The following is a 16,490-nucleotide window of genomic DNA, read 5'->3' as shown; positions in this document are numbered from 1 at the left end:
CTAAATGACGTATGAATTACTCGTGGGCGTTGATTACGAGACATGAAACTTATTTAGTCATGACGAGTAAATGATTAGTGAATCTGCTCGTTACGGTTAGTTTAAGGGCACGTGGCAAGTTTTAATTGGTTCTACAAACTACTCGTGTGTAATCATAAGCTAGTCGTCACGACAAGTTTATAATACCTATTTTGGAAATTTCTTGCAAATGACACCTAAAACCTGAAAAACGTTTTTATAAACGCTTATTTTAGGAATTTTCCCTTTTGAAAAGGGGTATACTTTGTATAAATGGGTATATACTGAAAAGTGAAAACTAGAAAATACATTTTTTAACCAAAAAAAACAATTAGATTTCTGTAATTGAAAAGAGTACAAGCTGAATTATATATTTTAATGGGAAATTTTTTAAAATAGACTAAAGGAGTTGGGAGATTCCTAATTTGGTTAGGTCAAAAATTATGAAAATTTCTATAATGATCTATTGATCCATGAGATTTCAAGCTAAATCCATCTCCGCCGTGGCATTTGGGTTCGTGCAAAATCTGTGAGATTTTAAACCAAAATCCGTCTAACAGGTGAGATTTTCAAGCCAAATCCATCTAACCCGTAAGATTTCAGGCAAAATCCTTCGGACTCGTGAATTTTGATACCAAAACCGTTTCCTTGAAAACCATTTTCTCTGTGAGATTTGGAAAAAGTTTGAATTCACCTCCATCCAACATTGATTCACCACCATCAACACCACCTCATTTCTTTTATTCACCGCCACCACCATTTTCTTTAGAATATTTACACTATCTCCAACCACCGTCGCATTCACCATCTCCGGCCTCCGTCATATTCAGCATCCAATATCACCATATTCGGCCACCATCGCCTTCACCATCCAACATCAACATATCCGGCCACCGTTGTCTTCGTGCTAGCCTCCATTTCTTGGTGAATCAACTTTGTTGTCTTCCAACATCAACATATATGCATCCGTCGTCTTCTCCGGTTTCTGGCAAGTGACGGTGGTGGTGAATCAATTGTTCCGTCGTCTTCTGCGGTTTCCGGTAATTGGCGGTGGTGGTGGTGAATCAATGGTTCTGTCGTCTTCTTCGTTTTCTGGAAAGTGGCGGTGGTGGTGGCGGTGAATCCATGGTAGAATGAGGTGGATTTTATTTTTTTTAATTCACGGAAAAGACTGTTTTGGTTTGAAATCTCACAGGTCAGGCAGATTTTCTTTGAAATCTCACGGGTCAGACGGATTTCATTTGAAATTTCACCGGTGGGGGTCAACATCTTTACACGTGTCACTATTCCATTGGGGAATGAAAATCATCAACGGAAAGCCAAATGTCACGACGGGGAGCGATTTCAATAGCCTATTTTAAAAAGTTTTAAAACTTTTGGTCTATTTTGATACTCCTCCTCAATTGACCTATTTTAAAACTATCTCTACTCAAATAGCCTACTTTAGGAATTGTCGATATCTAACTATCTATATAATTACTTACTATAAAATCCTACATGTCGTTCTCACGTCGCTCCCCACTCCATCTAAAGCCACCAGATTTATGAATAGAGGGCGGGTACGGGTTTTTGATGGGTTTGGATTGGGTCAAATGGATTATATCACATAGCCTATCGTCATCGATGCTCTAAACCCTAATCGCCCCTGCAAAAACGAACTCCACCAAACCCTTATCAACCCCTGCTCCCTTCTCATCTGACTACAAACCATATAAGTCTTCTAATTCATCATAAAATAAATCGATTTGTTAAGAGACGTTCCTCAATTGTTATTCAACTCTATTAAGATCTCTTCTATTTTACAACAACCTTGATTGCGTCTCCAGCAAGGTCCACGACGATTCTATTCTCAAATCCAACCCATTTCCGGTACGCATCTCTCTCAATTTCCGTTCTAATTTGATTAAGAACCATATATCTGCTTGGTGATGATTGTTAGTTTGAATTGGGGGTTCTATGATAGTGATATGAGGATTTGACATTCAGTGAGAATCGGAAGATAGATTAAAATCTTAAACCAATTTTTTTGTCTACAAGTATGGATGCACAAAGCATTGGAATCGGAAGAGAAATTGGAGTATTTTGAGATTCTTTAGAGTTATTAAAGTACATGATAATGTAACAAGTATTATAGTAACTTATTGATTTTTGTGTTAGCAAATGCATTAGATAATCACTCCATTGGGCTCTTTTAATTTAAATATTTTTTCTATCCCAGTTTCTAAGTCTATCTTTCTTTGATTGATACAAGCTGATGGATTTGCTATCGTCTTCCCGGGTGTGTTCATTATGTATATATGTTAACAAGTTCTATAAACAAAATAAACAATAATCATTGATGTAAAACATGGCCTTTTGGTTATTAATTAGTTGACTTGATATCATAAAAACTATTGTAACATGCTGATTACAGACTGTGTATAGTTCCGTTATTAATATTTGTTTATTTATTGCATAAAGTAGGGTTCTATGCGTTGAAAGTACAGTCTAGGCTCTTTTAGACCAGATTGACCCATTTCCATTTTAACGAAGTTTTATATTTGTTGTTCCGTTTGATTTTATAGATGCTCATTTATTGCAGCTTGATTTCTGAAATTAATAATATGTGTTCGTATTATTCAGGGAAGGGTGAATTCACCATGGAGTGACACAATCGGGCCTGGCGGGTTCTTCGTGACGTTAAAATCGATATGTCAAGCTGGACTTAAGGATTTAGATCCATCTGTTGATTTACTAACTGTTATTAGATGCTTCTTTTCTTAACATAAGATTTGATTGCTTAATTGTATTCTAATGTGTGTGTTTTTATAGGTCCGAGTGTATGTTCTTTGCTGGATGTCATGTTCTTATTTTTTTTCTGGCCACACTGATGTTGTGTTATCTTTAGATACGTGTACAACAAGCTCTAGATGAATATTAATTGTAAGAGGTAGCAAAGATAACACTGTAAGCTCTCTTTTTGTCTATATTTTTCGTGTTTTCAGATATTAGGTTTTTTTAGGTGATTTCATCAATTTACAGACCACGTTTATTTTATTTGGGAGGAAAGTTACGGGTTTCATAGTCAATTTGCATTGGTAAACGAGTCGAATTTAGCATTTTATGTCTGAGCATGTCAAAATTATACTTTAGTAAACAGGTTAAAATTGTCGTTTTTTATTAAGCATGTTAAACTTATCACTATGAGTAAAAAGGTCACAAACTTGTCATTTTTAATAAACAAGTCAAATACAACATTTTTTGTGAATCAATATTAGTAAACGAGTCAATCAGTTATTATTATATTTTTTTTTGGGAGGGGGGGGGGGGGGGTTTTAAATTAAGATTTCTCATTTTTAGGTCTTAACTAAAGATTTTAATTAACGGGTCAAAATACATTTTTATTAATGGGTCTAAATAATTATTATAACAAATAGGTCAAAAGAAGTTTTTATTAAGGGGTTTTCTGTAAGTGTTTTATAAGTTTAATAGGTTTTTTATAAATGTTTATAAATTTAACGGGTCAAATGAGCAAGCCCGAAGTTCAGTACACGTAATGAATTGTAGAAAACTTAAAAAAACCCGATGATTTGTTGGTACCCTAGCGCTCAGTATTTACCAAAGACTTATGTTATTTGATTAATTTAAAAGTTCCCCCTTAAATTTTAATAATCGCAATGATTATATTACATGTGTGTTCTTTTGTTTATAGGAAGTTCATCCAACATGGTGGATGCAAACCTAGGTGTGATGAGAGCAAGAATGAAATTGGTAAAGAATGAGAAATTGGATGCAGTGGGAGTTCTAAACTATCTGAAAAGAAAAATCAAACCACAAATTCACACAATTTTCTCACCGCCTCTAAAACAATTAAAGAAGTCAATAGCCGGGAGTACACCTGATTAGAACCCTGTTTGGACTGAAACATTTTCTGATGCATTCCTTATTGCTGAAAATCATTCAGTAGGTGATGACAATCTTGATAGAAATCAAGAAATATTGTTGTGTATGATTCTCAAGATGTATTTTTTAAATGTGCAATAAGATGAAGAACTTATTTGATCAAATTGGTCAATTAACTTATGGCGTGAACTTGGGAGTCGACTAAACTTAGCAATTACTATCTTTGTTGTACTTTGTTTTGTTATTTGAAATATAAAATAATGCATATATACTAGAGGTGGCAATGAGAGTGGGTTGGGTTGGATTTGGGTGATGGGTCAGAATGGGTATGGGTCATGATGGATATAGGGTCAGGATGGATTTTGAAAATAGAGGGTTAGGATGGATATGAGTCAAGATGGGTAAAACTAACTCATCTTGACTCAAGTGAAGGTTGACATACAAAGGGTTTTAAAAACCTCTCAAAAAAATATTCAAAAAAACTATTAAAAAAATAATAACTCAAAATATAAATAAAAAACGCAAAATGTAAAATAACTAAAATGTTTCCCCCATCATCCTCGTTCATAAAAAAAAAACTTTTTGTACCGGTTCAGGTTCGAGTTTTTCGCTGGTTTTTTTCGGTTCGGTTTTGTTTTTTTTTTCATTTCGGTCGGTTTCGGTAAATGCTCGGTTTCAATGATTTCGGTTTTGATTTCTCGGTTTTTTCGGTTTCAATGTTGTTTTTTTAGTTAGTTTTTACGGTTTCATTTCGTTTTTTTTTTGTTTCGTTTTGATTCATTTGTTTTATTTTGGTCGGCTTCGTTTCAGTTTTTTTGTTTCGTTTTGGTAAGCTTTTTGATTGCATTTCGCTTTTTTTTTGTTTCGTTTTGGTCAGTTTTTCGGTTTCATATCGGTTTTTCGTATTGTTTTGGTCGTTTTTCTATTTCGGTTTTTGTTTCGTTTGGTCGGTTTGGTGTTTTTGATTCGTTTTGGTCCAGTTTTTAAATTTCATTTAGTTTTTTTATGTTTCCTTTTGGTCATTTTTTCAGTTTTAATTCGTTTTTTTTGTTTCGTTTCGGTCGTTTTTCTATTTCGGTTTAGTTTCGTTTCGGTTTTTTTGTTTCGCTTTGGTCGGTTCAGTGTTTTTGTTTTTTTTTGTCAGGTTTCAGTTGCATTTCGCTTTTTTTTGTTTCGTTTTGGTCGTTTTCCTATTTTGGTTCAGTTTCGTTTTGGTTTTTTTGTTTTGTTTCGGTCGATTCGGTGTGTTTGTTTCGTTTCGGTCGGTTCGGTGTTTTTGTTTTATTTTGGTCCACTTTTCAGTTGCATTTCGATTTTTTTTGTCTCGTTTTGGTTAACTTTTCGGTTTCATATCGTTTTTTTTTGTTTCGTTTTGGTCTTTTTCTATTTCGATTCAATTTTGTTTCGGTTTGGTCGATTCGGTGTTTTTGTTTAGTTTTGGTTAGCTTTTCGGTTGCATTTCGTTTTTTTTGTTTCGTTTTGGCCAGTTTTTCGGTTTCATTCTCGTTTTTTTTTTGTTTCGTTTTGGTCGTTTTTCTATTTCGTTTCAGTTTCGTTTTTGTTTCGTTTTAGTCAGTTCGGGGTTTTTGTTTCGTTTTGATCGTTTTTTGGGTTTCGGATGAGTTTTGTTTCGCACGTGATAGTTTGGGTATTTTGAATTAGATAAATTTTGGATACTTGGATATTTTGTTTGGACCCATTTTAACTTATGAATGAAACTCATTTGTATATTTCCAACCCATCCTGACCCACTTGAAGAATTTTTATGATCTATCCTAACCCATTTTACTTTTAAAGTTTATCCATCTTAACCGAAAACAATCCATTTGGATTGGGTTTGCCACCCTTAATATATACCATGAACTATTTGCTTGGAATATGGTAAGCTGGGTATGAAAAAAGAGCCATTATATGAGTAGAATTTTTTGCTTAGTGGTTGGGAAGTATTTACTTTGAAATATAACAAAAAAAAATCAATATTACGTGGTTTAAATTGTTCAGTAAAATGGTTCGTAGTTTATAATTAAGTAATTAATTAATCATTGTATATTCAAAATAATATGTAAAAAAACCTAAATAAACCCACGTAACACACGGGCTAAAAACTAGTTTTAATACTATAAAATGCTACTACTAAACAAACGTTTACTGATGATTTAAACTTTATGCATCATCATAGGTAGCACCCGCTAAAATAATATAATATTTTAATATTATTGAATACTTTTCAGTTTTCACTAGATCTCATGGTAGATAATTTAATGGGTAATTTAATAATTTTCTAAACTTTTTCATTATAAGTAGCATCCACTAAAATATAAGTATAGTCATAATAAGTTTATTGTTTATAATTACTATGTAATAATAATAATAATAATAATAATAATAATAAATGTGATATATAATAAATCTTCAACAAACCCGTTAAATCTCACCATCAACTCTCCACTCCGTTCTCTCCTCGTCATTACACCACCATCTCGTCAAGGATGACTCCTCTATTCCCTTATTCTCTTTGCTCTTGACATTTCCTCTTCTTTTCCGTCATTTATTACCATCGTTCATCATTGTGTTTGTGTTTATGAGTTGGTGAGTAACATCTATTTCAAAATAGGCATGAAACTATATTCACAAACAAATAAACGTTAGGGTTTTAAAACCTTGACAACCCTTGTCCATAGATTTCGTTTAAGTTATTGGTTATGAAATCAATAATAGAATTGAATTAATATAGGTTTGAACGTTTGATTGATTATGACTGGCGAACGTGTTTGTATAAAGACAGAATACGAGAACCCATCACCGAGGAAAAAATATTTCGTGGAACCCATCAGGTCAATATTGTAGTTATGTTAACATGATGATTTTTTTTAGAACAAAATACTACATGCTACATTCTATATGAATTGAAACATTGAACTCATATTTTATGTCCTAACAACCTTACTATTCCATCAAAGTAAGAACAGTTGACATGATGAGATGATGGAGTGTTTTCTTGTTATACTTATAATTTTAATAACAATGATAATGACAATATTAACGAATAATGATGGTGGCGAAGACGATTACGACATCATGAGAGGATGATACAATTTTATTTACTTAAAAGTTATAACTTTGCTATTTATTATCACATAAAAAAATGTTATTCTTGATGTTATTGCATTAGAGAATGGTTGATATGATGAGATGACGGAGTGTCTTACGCCATAAATAATACATATTTTTAACTCATTTATCTTCAGATAGTTTTATTTTTATGAAACATGATCAAATATATTTTATTTTTAACATGTAAACAGTGAGAACTAATTTGTTGTTATTATTAGGTCTATTTTTATAGGTGTCTGTTGTTATTTTTTGTTCGTATTTGCTAATTATCGATTATGAGACGTTATAAGTATTTGCTGATTTATATTTTGTTGTTATTATTATATTTTTTCTTTTGTAGTTATAAGTATTTGTTGGTATTTGCTGTTATTATTTCGTTCTTGATTTTGATTATTTTGTTGTAATTTTTAGGTTTCTTTCTTTGTTATTACAAATCATTGTTTATGTATATTGGTATTGTAGTTGATATTGTTTCTTACATTCTCATTTTCTTAAGAATTGGTATTATTTTCTACATTCTCATGTTAAGATTAAAATACACATGAACCTTCCCCTTATTTTTATATAATAATTTTTCTTTTAAAATTTAAATACGCAACTATATTTATCTTTTCTCAACATTCTGACATAGATTTTTTTTTATTGAAAACAGAGTTGTATTTAAAATGAAGTATTTTATTTTATTTTAGGTATCGTAAACGAATTTTACACGTACTTTCATAGGTCAGATGCTAGATATACATGTACAAATTTTTTTATTGCATTGTACATGCATGTTAACTTCTATGATGTTTAATTTTTATTTACTTCTTTTTAATATGTTTCTCAAATAATATTTTCATTCGTTAATATTTTTAAAAATTCCAAATATACAGCTATTTAAATTTTTTTTAACTCTTCAATATAAATTTTATTGAAAACGAAGTTGTATTAAGGTAAATATATTTTGCTATGAAAACCAATTTTGCACACGCTTTGATATGTCAGATTGTAGATTCGCATGTATAAAATTCCTGACGCGTTACGTTGGTCAGCTCTAATGACGTTTAGTTTCTTTTTCTCAACATCTTACTATACTAATAAACAAAAATAATGAGGATGATGTGTCTTAACTACATTCCTCCTAATTTCTATTACCTCTTCTCCTTAATCCATACTATAAATAGATTATGGGTCAAATGGTTTGACGTCCATGAGTTATAATCGGGTTATTATCCACTTTATTTGGAAACCTATCATTCTGTTTAAAAGGTTTAATTAATAATTGATCACATATTCAATTCGAAAAAATAAATATAATTTCTGAATTTATACTTTTTTATTTTTATAAATAATATAATATAATTATATAGGGTTGAAGCTCCGAACCAAAGCAATTTTACAAAATAAATAACATTATATAATCTGATTTTTTTTTCAATATTTAAAATGGTTAACTGTATTATATTTCATTGACTTGGATAGTTTACTTGGCTAACATATCATCTTAGCCAAGTTGAAAATAACATATAAAAACATATATCGAAGGTTGGTGTCCCGGTTATGTTACTACTAAATATTGATAAGAAGAATGGATTATGTAACGGAATAAGGTTTATAGTAAGTCTTTTGGTAATCGGGTTATAGAGGTAAATATCAGGCAATGACATTGGCAAATGTCATGCTATACATAGAGTTACTTTAACTCCGTTTGATAATAAGTTTCCAATCAAAATTTTATAGAAGACAAATTTTGCTTTATGTATGCTTTGTTATGACGAGTAACAAGAGCCGATGACAATCTCTTTCCCGGGTTGGTTTGTACCTAGGTGTCATATTTTTTTCCTATAGACAACTATATGTTGCGTAATTGCAAATGTGGTCTTAAATTTGTGATATTGGATAATGAAGAGAATACTTATGATAAAACTATGAATGTTGTATATAAAAAGATTTTCTCAAATTTGTAAATTTAAGATTCTAAACTTATTATTGTTTTTACTATGTATTTCATTTCTTTTACATGGTTAACTTTTTTTGTATTTCAAATAACGAACCGTATATTTTTATCATTTGAAAAAATCCCGTATAATACACGGGTTTAAAAGCTAGTTCAAATTAATATTCCAGCTGAAAACAAGGTTGTAGTCAAATAAAGAAATAAAGTGTTCTATTTTCTTTTATTTGTATTGTATATTACATTTGTACATGCTTTAATAAGTGAGATTATAGGTATTTATATACAAATTTTCCACCACACGTTTTACCTACTATGGCTGATTTTTTTGTAGGGATGCTCGGAGGGTGTGTGAGCCGTACCATCGGGCGGGACACATATGGTTTGGGGCACAAACTTTTTTATACATATTACATATATATGTTTTTTTGGTGTAAAAAATAAGGTTATTTGTTATGATTTATGAGATAAGTACATGCTCAAAATGATTTCTGCTTATAATAAATTGGCCAATAAAAGTTTTATCCATATACGCTAGCGAATAATGTTTGCCAAGTCAATGTATAATGTTTTTGGACGTTATATTTTTCATAACTTAAATGATGAAATGAATAAGTTTAAAACCAATACATTTTTTTGATACTTATATATTTCAACCAAATACTTGATACAACATGGAAATAGTTTTGTTTCATAATCAATAATCTATTAGGCCATAAAAATAAAAATACGTTTTCTTTTCTCATGCCTTAGATTTGAAAGATTTTACGTTTTCTACAAACGCATTCAAATCCAAATACGATGATCCACCTTCTTCAACAGCTCCTTTTGCTTTCTCCTTCAAACCTTGAGCTCGCAATCTCATAGCATCACCTTCTTGTGCACCCATAACTGTCGCCACCGCCCTCTCAATCGACGCCCTCTTCACACCATCACACAAGGAAGCTGGATTCCATTCCACATCACCAATCGAAACTCCAATTCGTAAAACATCAGTCACCAGTTTTGCATTATAAAACTGCTCCGCCATGACCGGCCAAGCCACCATCACCACCCCACCTAAAACACCTTCCAACACTGAGTTCCACCCGCAATGCGTCATAAACCCTCCAACCGATTCATGATCTAGAATCAGCATTTGTGGCGCCCATCCCTTTATGATCAACCCCTTTTCTTTTGCTGCTATCCTCGCCTCGAAACCTTCTGGAATCAACGTCTCTTCATCGTTCCTAATATTGTATAAAAAAATTCCGTAAATTATAATGTATTATTAATCAACTATATATAGGGATACAATCAGTCAGTCATAACACCTTATGACCCAGATAAAGTTTTCATTGCATGCTTCTAGTGCCGTAGCGATCTCATAAAGTTGAGATCTTGAAACTTTCACTATGGAACCAAAACTTATGTAAATAACGGAACCGGATGGCTTTGATTTCAACCATTTCAAACATTCGTGCTCATCGATTGTCGATTTTTTCCCTCTTTCGAGCTTACCCTCTACATTCTTGTTACATATAGATACCGGTCCTATGTGCCATGCTTTTCTCTTAATAACTTCACGATAATGGCGAACATACTCTGGCTCGAGCTCGTAAAAGCTGTTAACAATAACTCCATAACTCTTGGCTTCAGCTTCTACAGATTGTATAAACACCTTCAAGAAGACTTTAAATCCTTCTGATTCAAGTCGCGGTAATTGTTTTCGAGTTAACTTGATCTCGTGAGGAATATTAGGGACAATAAACGGTTCCGAATCAGAAGAAGCATTCGGCTTGTGAAGCGTCATTGTCTCATGAGATGCACACAGGGCGAAGAATCCGGTTCCATTAAACACGATTCTCGGGATGTTAAATTTGGCTGCGGTTTCGGTTGTCCATGGAAAGAACATGTCGGCAATAATACAATTTGGTTGGGATTTTGCAATGAATTGCTCAAATGGCTCTTGAAGTGTTGGGAGGGCTTGGATTAATGTGGATAAGAGTTCATCAGAATCAATTTGATCAGGGTTATCGGATACCGGAGGTAAACCGGCTTCTCCTGTGTTGAATTCGATGATATGAAGTTCGATTTGGTGCGTGTAGTTAATGGTTTTCTGGATTGATTTGGTGAGCCGGTGAGCGGTTGATGGGGTGGTGATGATGGTGGTTTTTACGCCATGAGAGGCAAAAAGTACGGCCATGTCGGCCATCGGAATCATGTGGCCGTAACCTATGAAAGGGAGGAACACAACATGGCATGTGGTCATAGTTACAGCAAGAACAAGAGAAATCAAAGATGAAGATGAAGCAGGCCTTTATTGACCAAGTAGACAAGTAGTGAGTGTATGCCTATGTTCATATAACAATATATAAAGCCTGATTTAGAGGACAAAATGATACATCTATTTTCTAATATTAACATGGTAAATTCATTTTTGTTTAAATAAATTATGACTTGATTGACTTATATATCATAAAATAATGTTAAAGAGACGTGAATATCAAAATCTAATGTAAATGTCGAAATCAAATCGAATGAGATAGTTAAGTTTAAACTGGATCGTCAATAGATTGATTTATTTTCCAAGCGCATCTAAACCTATCGCTATAATAATAGACTTGATAACAAGAACTTTTTTGCTAATTTTGGTGGGTTTGAGAAAAAAAAGTGTTTTTAGGTAGTGGACTAAAATTTAATTGCTTTTAGGTAATCCTTCATCTGAAATGGCGGATTACATGTAAACGCAAGCATACTTTCCACGTGTGTCTCCAAGTCGGATGCCATGTCAAAGAATAATACACATGGAATCCTCTATCTGAGATAGAGGATTACAAAAACTCATTTTACCAACATTTACTTTATGAAATCTCCTTTTTTTACCTCCTGGACACGTGTCACAACCCTGAAATCCTCTATCTCAAATAGAGGATTGTCACACAAAGAATATATGTTAATAACTCTCGTGAATGAATTGTATTCAACCTTCATAATCAGTAAATGTCGTATTTGTACCATAAAAACGTATTCAGCTTTCTCGTGAATAAACCCCATTTTTATGAGTGAATTATCTGCATTGGACTTTTAAAATATAACCCTAGGAATCCTTCATCTTTACATTTAAAGATAGGATTATAACAATTCTTCACACACTCTTAATACAATATTAATTAACTTTTAATGTCAACGAAAATGTTACATTTACGTATAGTTAGTTAGGGGCTGAGATAAAATAACAATAGATTTTATAGTTAAATCCTTCACTTCATTTTTAATATAATACATTACATTAAAAACGATAATTTACATTTTATTGTTTTTAATGAAGTGAAGGATTTATAAAATCTATTTTTATCTTATCTTAGCCCCACGTAAATGTAACATATTCGTTGACGTTAAAAGTTAATTAATATTGTATTAAGAGTGTGTGAAAAATAGTTATAATCCTATCTTTAAATGTAAAGATGGAGTATTTCTAGGGTTACATTTTAAAAGTCCAATGCAGATAATTCACTCATAAAAAAGGGTTTTATTCACGAGAAAGCTGAATACATTTTTATGGTACAAATATGACATTTACTGATTATGAGGGTTGAATACAATTCATTCACGAGAGTTATTAGCATATATTCCTTGTGTGACAATCCTCTATTTGAGATAGAGGATTTCAGGGGTTGTGACACGTGTCTAGGAGGTAAAAAAAGGAGATTCCATACGGTAAATGTTGGTAAACTAAGTTTATGTAATCCTCTATCTCAGATAGAGGATTCCACGTGTATTACCCGTAGACATGTCATCCGACTTGGAGACACACATGGAAAGCATGCTTGCGTGTACATGTAATCCACCATCTCAGATGGAGGATTACCTAAAAGCAATTAAATTCTAGTCCACTACCTAAAATCACTTTTTTTTTTCTCCAACCCACCTAAATCAGCAAAAAAATCTGATAACAAAGTGATCAACGTAATGATGAAGTCACAATTTCGTATGTGTGCTACTAAAATCTTATCGTATGAATTAATGTCTTGTGGACATACTGATATTCAGTCCTAAAATTCTTATTTATATTATTTGTACCTGAATTGTGTAATGTGGTCGAGACACTAATTTAAGGACCTGATGATAGGGTCAGGTTAAACATCTGGATAATTTGTTGGTAAATTATTCGAATTATGTTTTTAGAGATGTTCTGTCCATTCCAATCTTTTCTTTGAGTATTCTTCTGATCATCACATTCTTGAACTACTTAAGACTTCAAGCAATCACATGTTTGTTGATCAGGTGTAAGTTACATGTTGGTCTTGGTGATGGAAAAGAAGAAGGAAGAAGGTTAACGCCAATTGAAGACTCGGAAGTGAATAACTTGTCCAATCTTTTCCAACAGGTGAGTGTCACGGATCATAAAGATAAATGGGTTTGCTTAGAAGACCACCCCCGGACCTTCTCGGTCGCCTAGAGGAAAAAGGCGTTGTTCAATGCCTTTGGCCGAAATGTTCCTTTCGTTATGAAGTGGAGTCTAATTAGGTCTCTAAAAAAAGTCAACATTTTAGTTTAGAAACCGGAGTAGGATCGGTTGGCTATCAAGGAGGGTCTTGCTTTTTAGCATATACCTATCGACTCGGTTAGCTGTCGTCTTTGTGGCGCGGCTACTGAAAATGCCATGCACTTGTTTACTTCTTGTCCGGTCCCCAATTGTATTAGGCCCTTTATTAGTGCATGGTCCAAGCCTCCAAGGTCCCTCATATTTGTGGGTTTTTGGCCCGGGATCTTTCGATTCATAACTCGGTCCAGCTAAGGCTTAGAAAGAACAAGGTGTTTCATGTATTGTCATGACGGCTTGTTAGAGAATTTGGAAGGAAGGAAACGAGGCCATCTTTAACAACAAGGTGATCTGGGTCTCCATTTTGAAGGAGGATATTCAAGTCTTTGGCTTTTCGTTAGATTAAAAATAGGTAGTCCTTTAAATCTTTAAGTTGGATTGATTAGTGTAACTTCACTTTTTAGTTGTTCGTTTTTTGTTGGTGCTAGCTCTTTGCCAGTTTTGCTTTCTTTTAATGAAAGTTGTCGTTTGAAAAAAAAAATGTCTTCACCCGTTGTTGTTTCTTCAAAATTGCGTTTGAGAGTAAAAACAAAAGAAGAGATTTATGCTAGTTGAACCTTTATGATAAATCAATACTTGAGGTATGTAGAGACGAGCACAATACGACGACTAGCAGCTCAACAAGTAGTGGCGATAGTGTGGTGATGTCGAGCGAATAGTGGTGTTTGGGTGCCATAATTTGATTCACAGTGGCGCGATCAAAAATCAAAATTAACCGGTTAGAATTATCATATTTTAATTAGTATTTAGAGTAATACAAGAAAATAAAAATAAGCTATTCCATTACACATTTACACTTCAAATTAAGATCGCACTATGAGGCTTAATTTCTAAACCTATGAATCCGCCTCGATAAGTGTGAAAATTATGTAAACTTTAAAATGTCGTGACTCGTGATAATTAAAAACCAAAAGACTCAACAAAACAATATATTTTTGGAGTTTTCATTTTCAACTTTTAACTAAAAAAAAAACTTAAAATATTTTTGTATAAATTAAAAAGCTGATGTTTGAATATTGCAAAATTGATTTAAGGCACTCCATCAACTTTATTGATGAGACTCACATATTTATTTTCTCTCAAAAATTTGTATATTTAGTTATTTACAAACCAAATATACTTCTTACTAAGTATTTATACCGATGATTGTTTTACCTTCAATCTTTCCTTCAAAACAACTCCGTCACTAAGTACTTAAACCTAGTCTCATTTAGAGCCTTACAAAAAATAAACAAGTTGTTGCTCAATCGGTATTCAAGGGCACGGTCATCAGATCATGTCTCCCATCAGTATCATGAATATGTAAGCCATGAACGATAACATCACAACCTGACATGTGGCCATAGTTTTGACACGAGGAAGATACGTTAACTATGAAGACGATAGTATTGACAATGAGATTTTCTTTTTAGCTAGCTAGGATCGAGAAGATGTTGGTGAAGAAGCGCGTATATGATAAATTTTTATTACGGACAAAACTAAAGGTGAAAAGTGAAAAGAGTGTACGAGGCAGCAAGCATTTGTTGACCTACTATTTCTGCACGATGGTCAACTTCTTAACACTGAAACCACATTCTTTTCATTATAGTCATATTATAATAACTAAAGCATATAGGGCTATCACTTTTACCCGAAACCCGAAACCCAACCTGAGAAAACACGTACCTGAACCCGAACTAACCCGACCCGAAAAACCCGAACTCGAACTAAATTAATTCGGGTTGGTTCTCGGGTTTGATTTATAAGTTGTGGATCAACCCGAATAAACTTTTAGTTTGAAATTAAATATACTTTTAGGTATAATTGGCTTAGTGTTAGCCACCAACGTTTTCAAAATTTGGTCCTAACCAGTTGTTGTCATTGCAACTATTATAGATCAATTATTTATTGTTAATTTATGTTTTCCATTTATTACTAATAACAACCGTGATCGAACAACCAAATCACATCCGATTGAAGATGATTAGGGTTCGAGTTAGTTTTACTCTTCTTTTGAATTATTTTATCAAGTTATGTTGGTTTATTATTTAATTATTTGTTTACGAGCAAAGAATAATATGTTGTTTTAATTTTAGCATTGTAGTTTTTTAATTTTTTTTTGTTTTGTTTTATAGAATACTCGAAACCCGATTAACCCAACCCGAATTACCTGAACCCGAAAAATCCGTAAGAGATTCGAATTGGGTTTCGGGTCAAGATTTAAAACTTTGAAACCCGAAGAACCCGACCCGAAAACCCCCCCGAAGAACACCCCTAAAAGCATATACAAATAATATTATTTAAGTTGAAAATAAAATATTTATATCACAAATGCTTGTCTAGAAAAACCTATATTTAAAAAAAAAATAAAAAAAAAATACGAGAGTGATTTTTAAAACACTGTAAATAGACATGGCTGATAAGTTATTCTAAAAAAAGTGATTTTTAAAACACTGTAAATAGACATGGCTGATAAGTTATTCTAAAAAAAACAATCTGAAATCCGAGACATATGGGACGGGTAATACTCGAGATACTAAGGTATGGGACGGGTTTAAGAATGCTGTTAATTTTTTCTACGGGTTTAAGATGGGTATTAGATTTGCAATATTCTCAATGACCCGTCAAGAATACCTGTTAATATAGTCCAGTTTACCTTATTATATGTCTGAGTTACCTGATGAATTTAAATTAATTTAGAAGTTGAGATATGTAAAATTTACATTGAAGTTGAACTGAATTTTTAATGATATTTGCAATTTGGTAAAAAAAAAAAGAAGAAAAAAAGACATGTTTATTTGGTTTCAATTTAGAAGTTGACATTTTGCTTGCATTTTAAATTATATTTAAAACTAGAATTTCAACCCGCCGCGGGTGTGTGAAACTGTATCATAAACCTTATTCTTAAGACAAAAATCAAACGAAACAACTAAGACGAAACTCAAATAAAACAAAAACGAAATTAAACAACATTCC

At 32.6% G+C, this 16,490-nt stretch overlaps 1 protein-coding gene and 1 long non-coding RNA gene across 2 annotated transcripts; one reads left to right on the top strand and one right to left on the bottom strand.

The window, feature by feature from the left end:
- The first annotated feature begins 2,246 nt into the window (after positions 1 to 2,246).
- On the top strand, positions 2,247 to 4,164 carry LOC143609927 (uncharacterized). Its single transcript, XR_013149498.1, has 3 exons — positions 2,247 to 2,296; positions 2,641 to 2,964; positions 3,710 to 4,164. It is a non-coding gene; the product is annotated as an uncharacterized LOC143609927 (long non-coding RNA).
- A 5,528-nt stretch (positions 4,165 to 9,692) lies between these two features.
- LOC143609931 (scopoletin glucosyltransferase-like) lies at positions 9,693 to 11,216 on the bottom strand. The gene is made up of 2 exons (XM_077084547.1): positions 10,264 to 11,216; positions 9,693 to 10,179 (listed from the first exon to the last, which is right to left on the bottom strand). Exons 1-2 carry the CDS (start codon positions 11,199 to 11,201, stop codon positions 9,693 to 9,695), a joined length of 1,425 nt encoding a protein of 474 aa, XP_076940662.1. The 5' UTR covers positions 11,202 to 11,216.
- Between the last annotated feature and the right edge of the window lie 5,274 nt (positions 11,217 to 16,490).

Source organism: Bidens hawaiensis, unplaced genomic scaffold (assembly GCF_021521415.1).
Source record: "Bidens hawaiensis isolate Kalapana, Puna unplaced genomic scaffold, B.hawaiensis_p1.1 tig00020769_1, whole genome shotgun sequence".
Lineage (NCBI taxonomy): Eukaryota > Viridiplantae > Streptophyta > Magnoliopsida > Asterales > Asteraceae > Bidens > Bidens hawaiensis.
The sequence above is the reverse complement of the archived record's forward strand: the minus strand, read 5'-3'. Positions and strand labels throughout refer to the sequence as shown.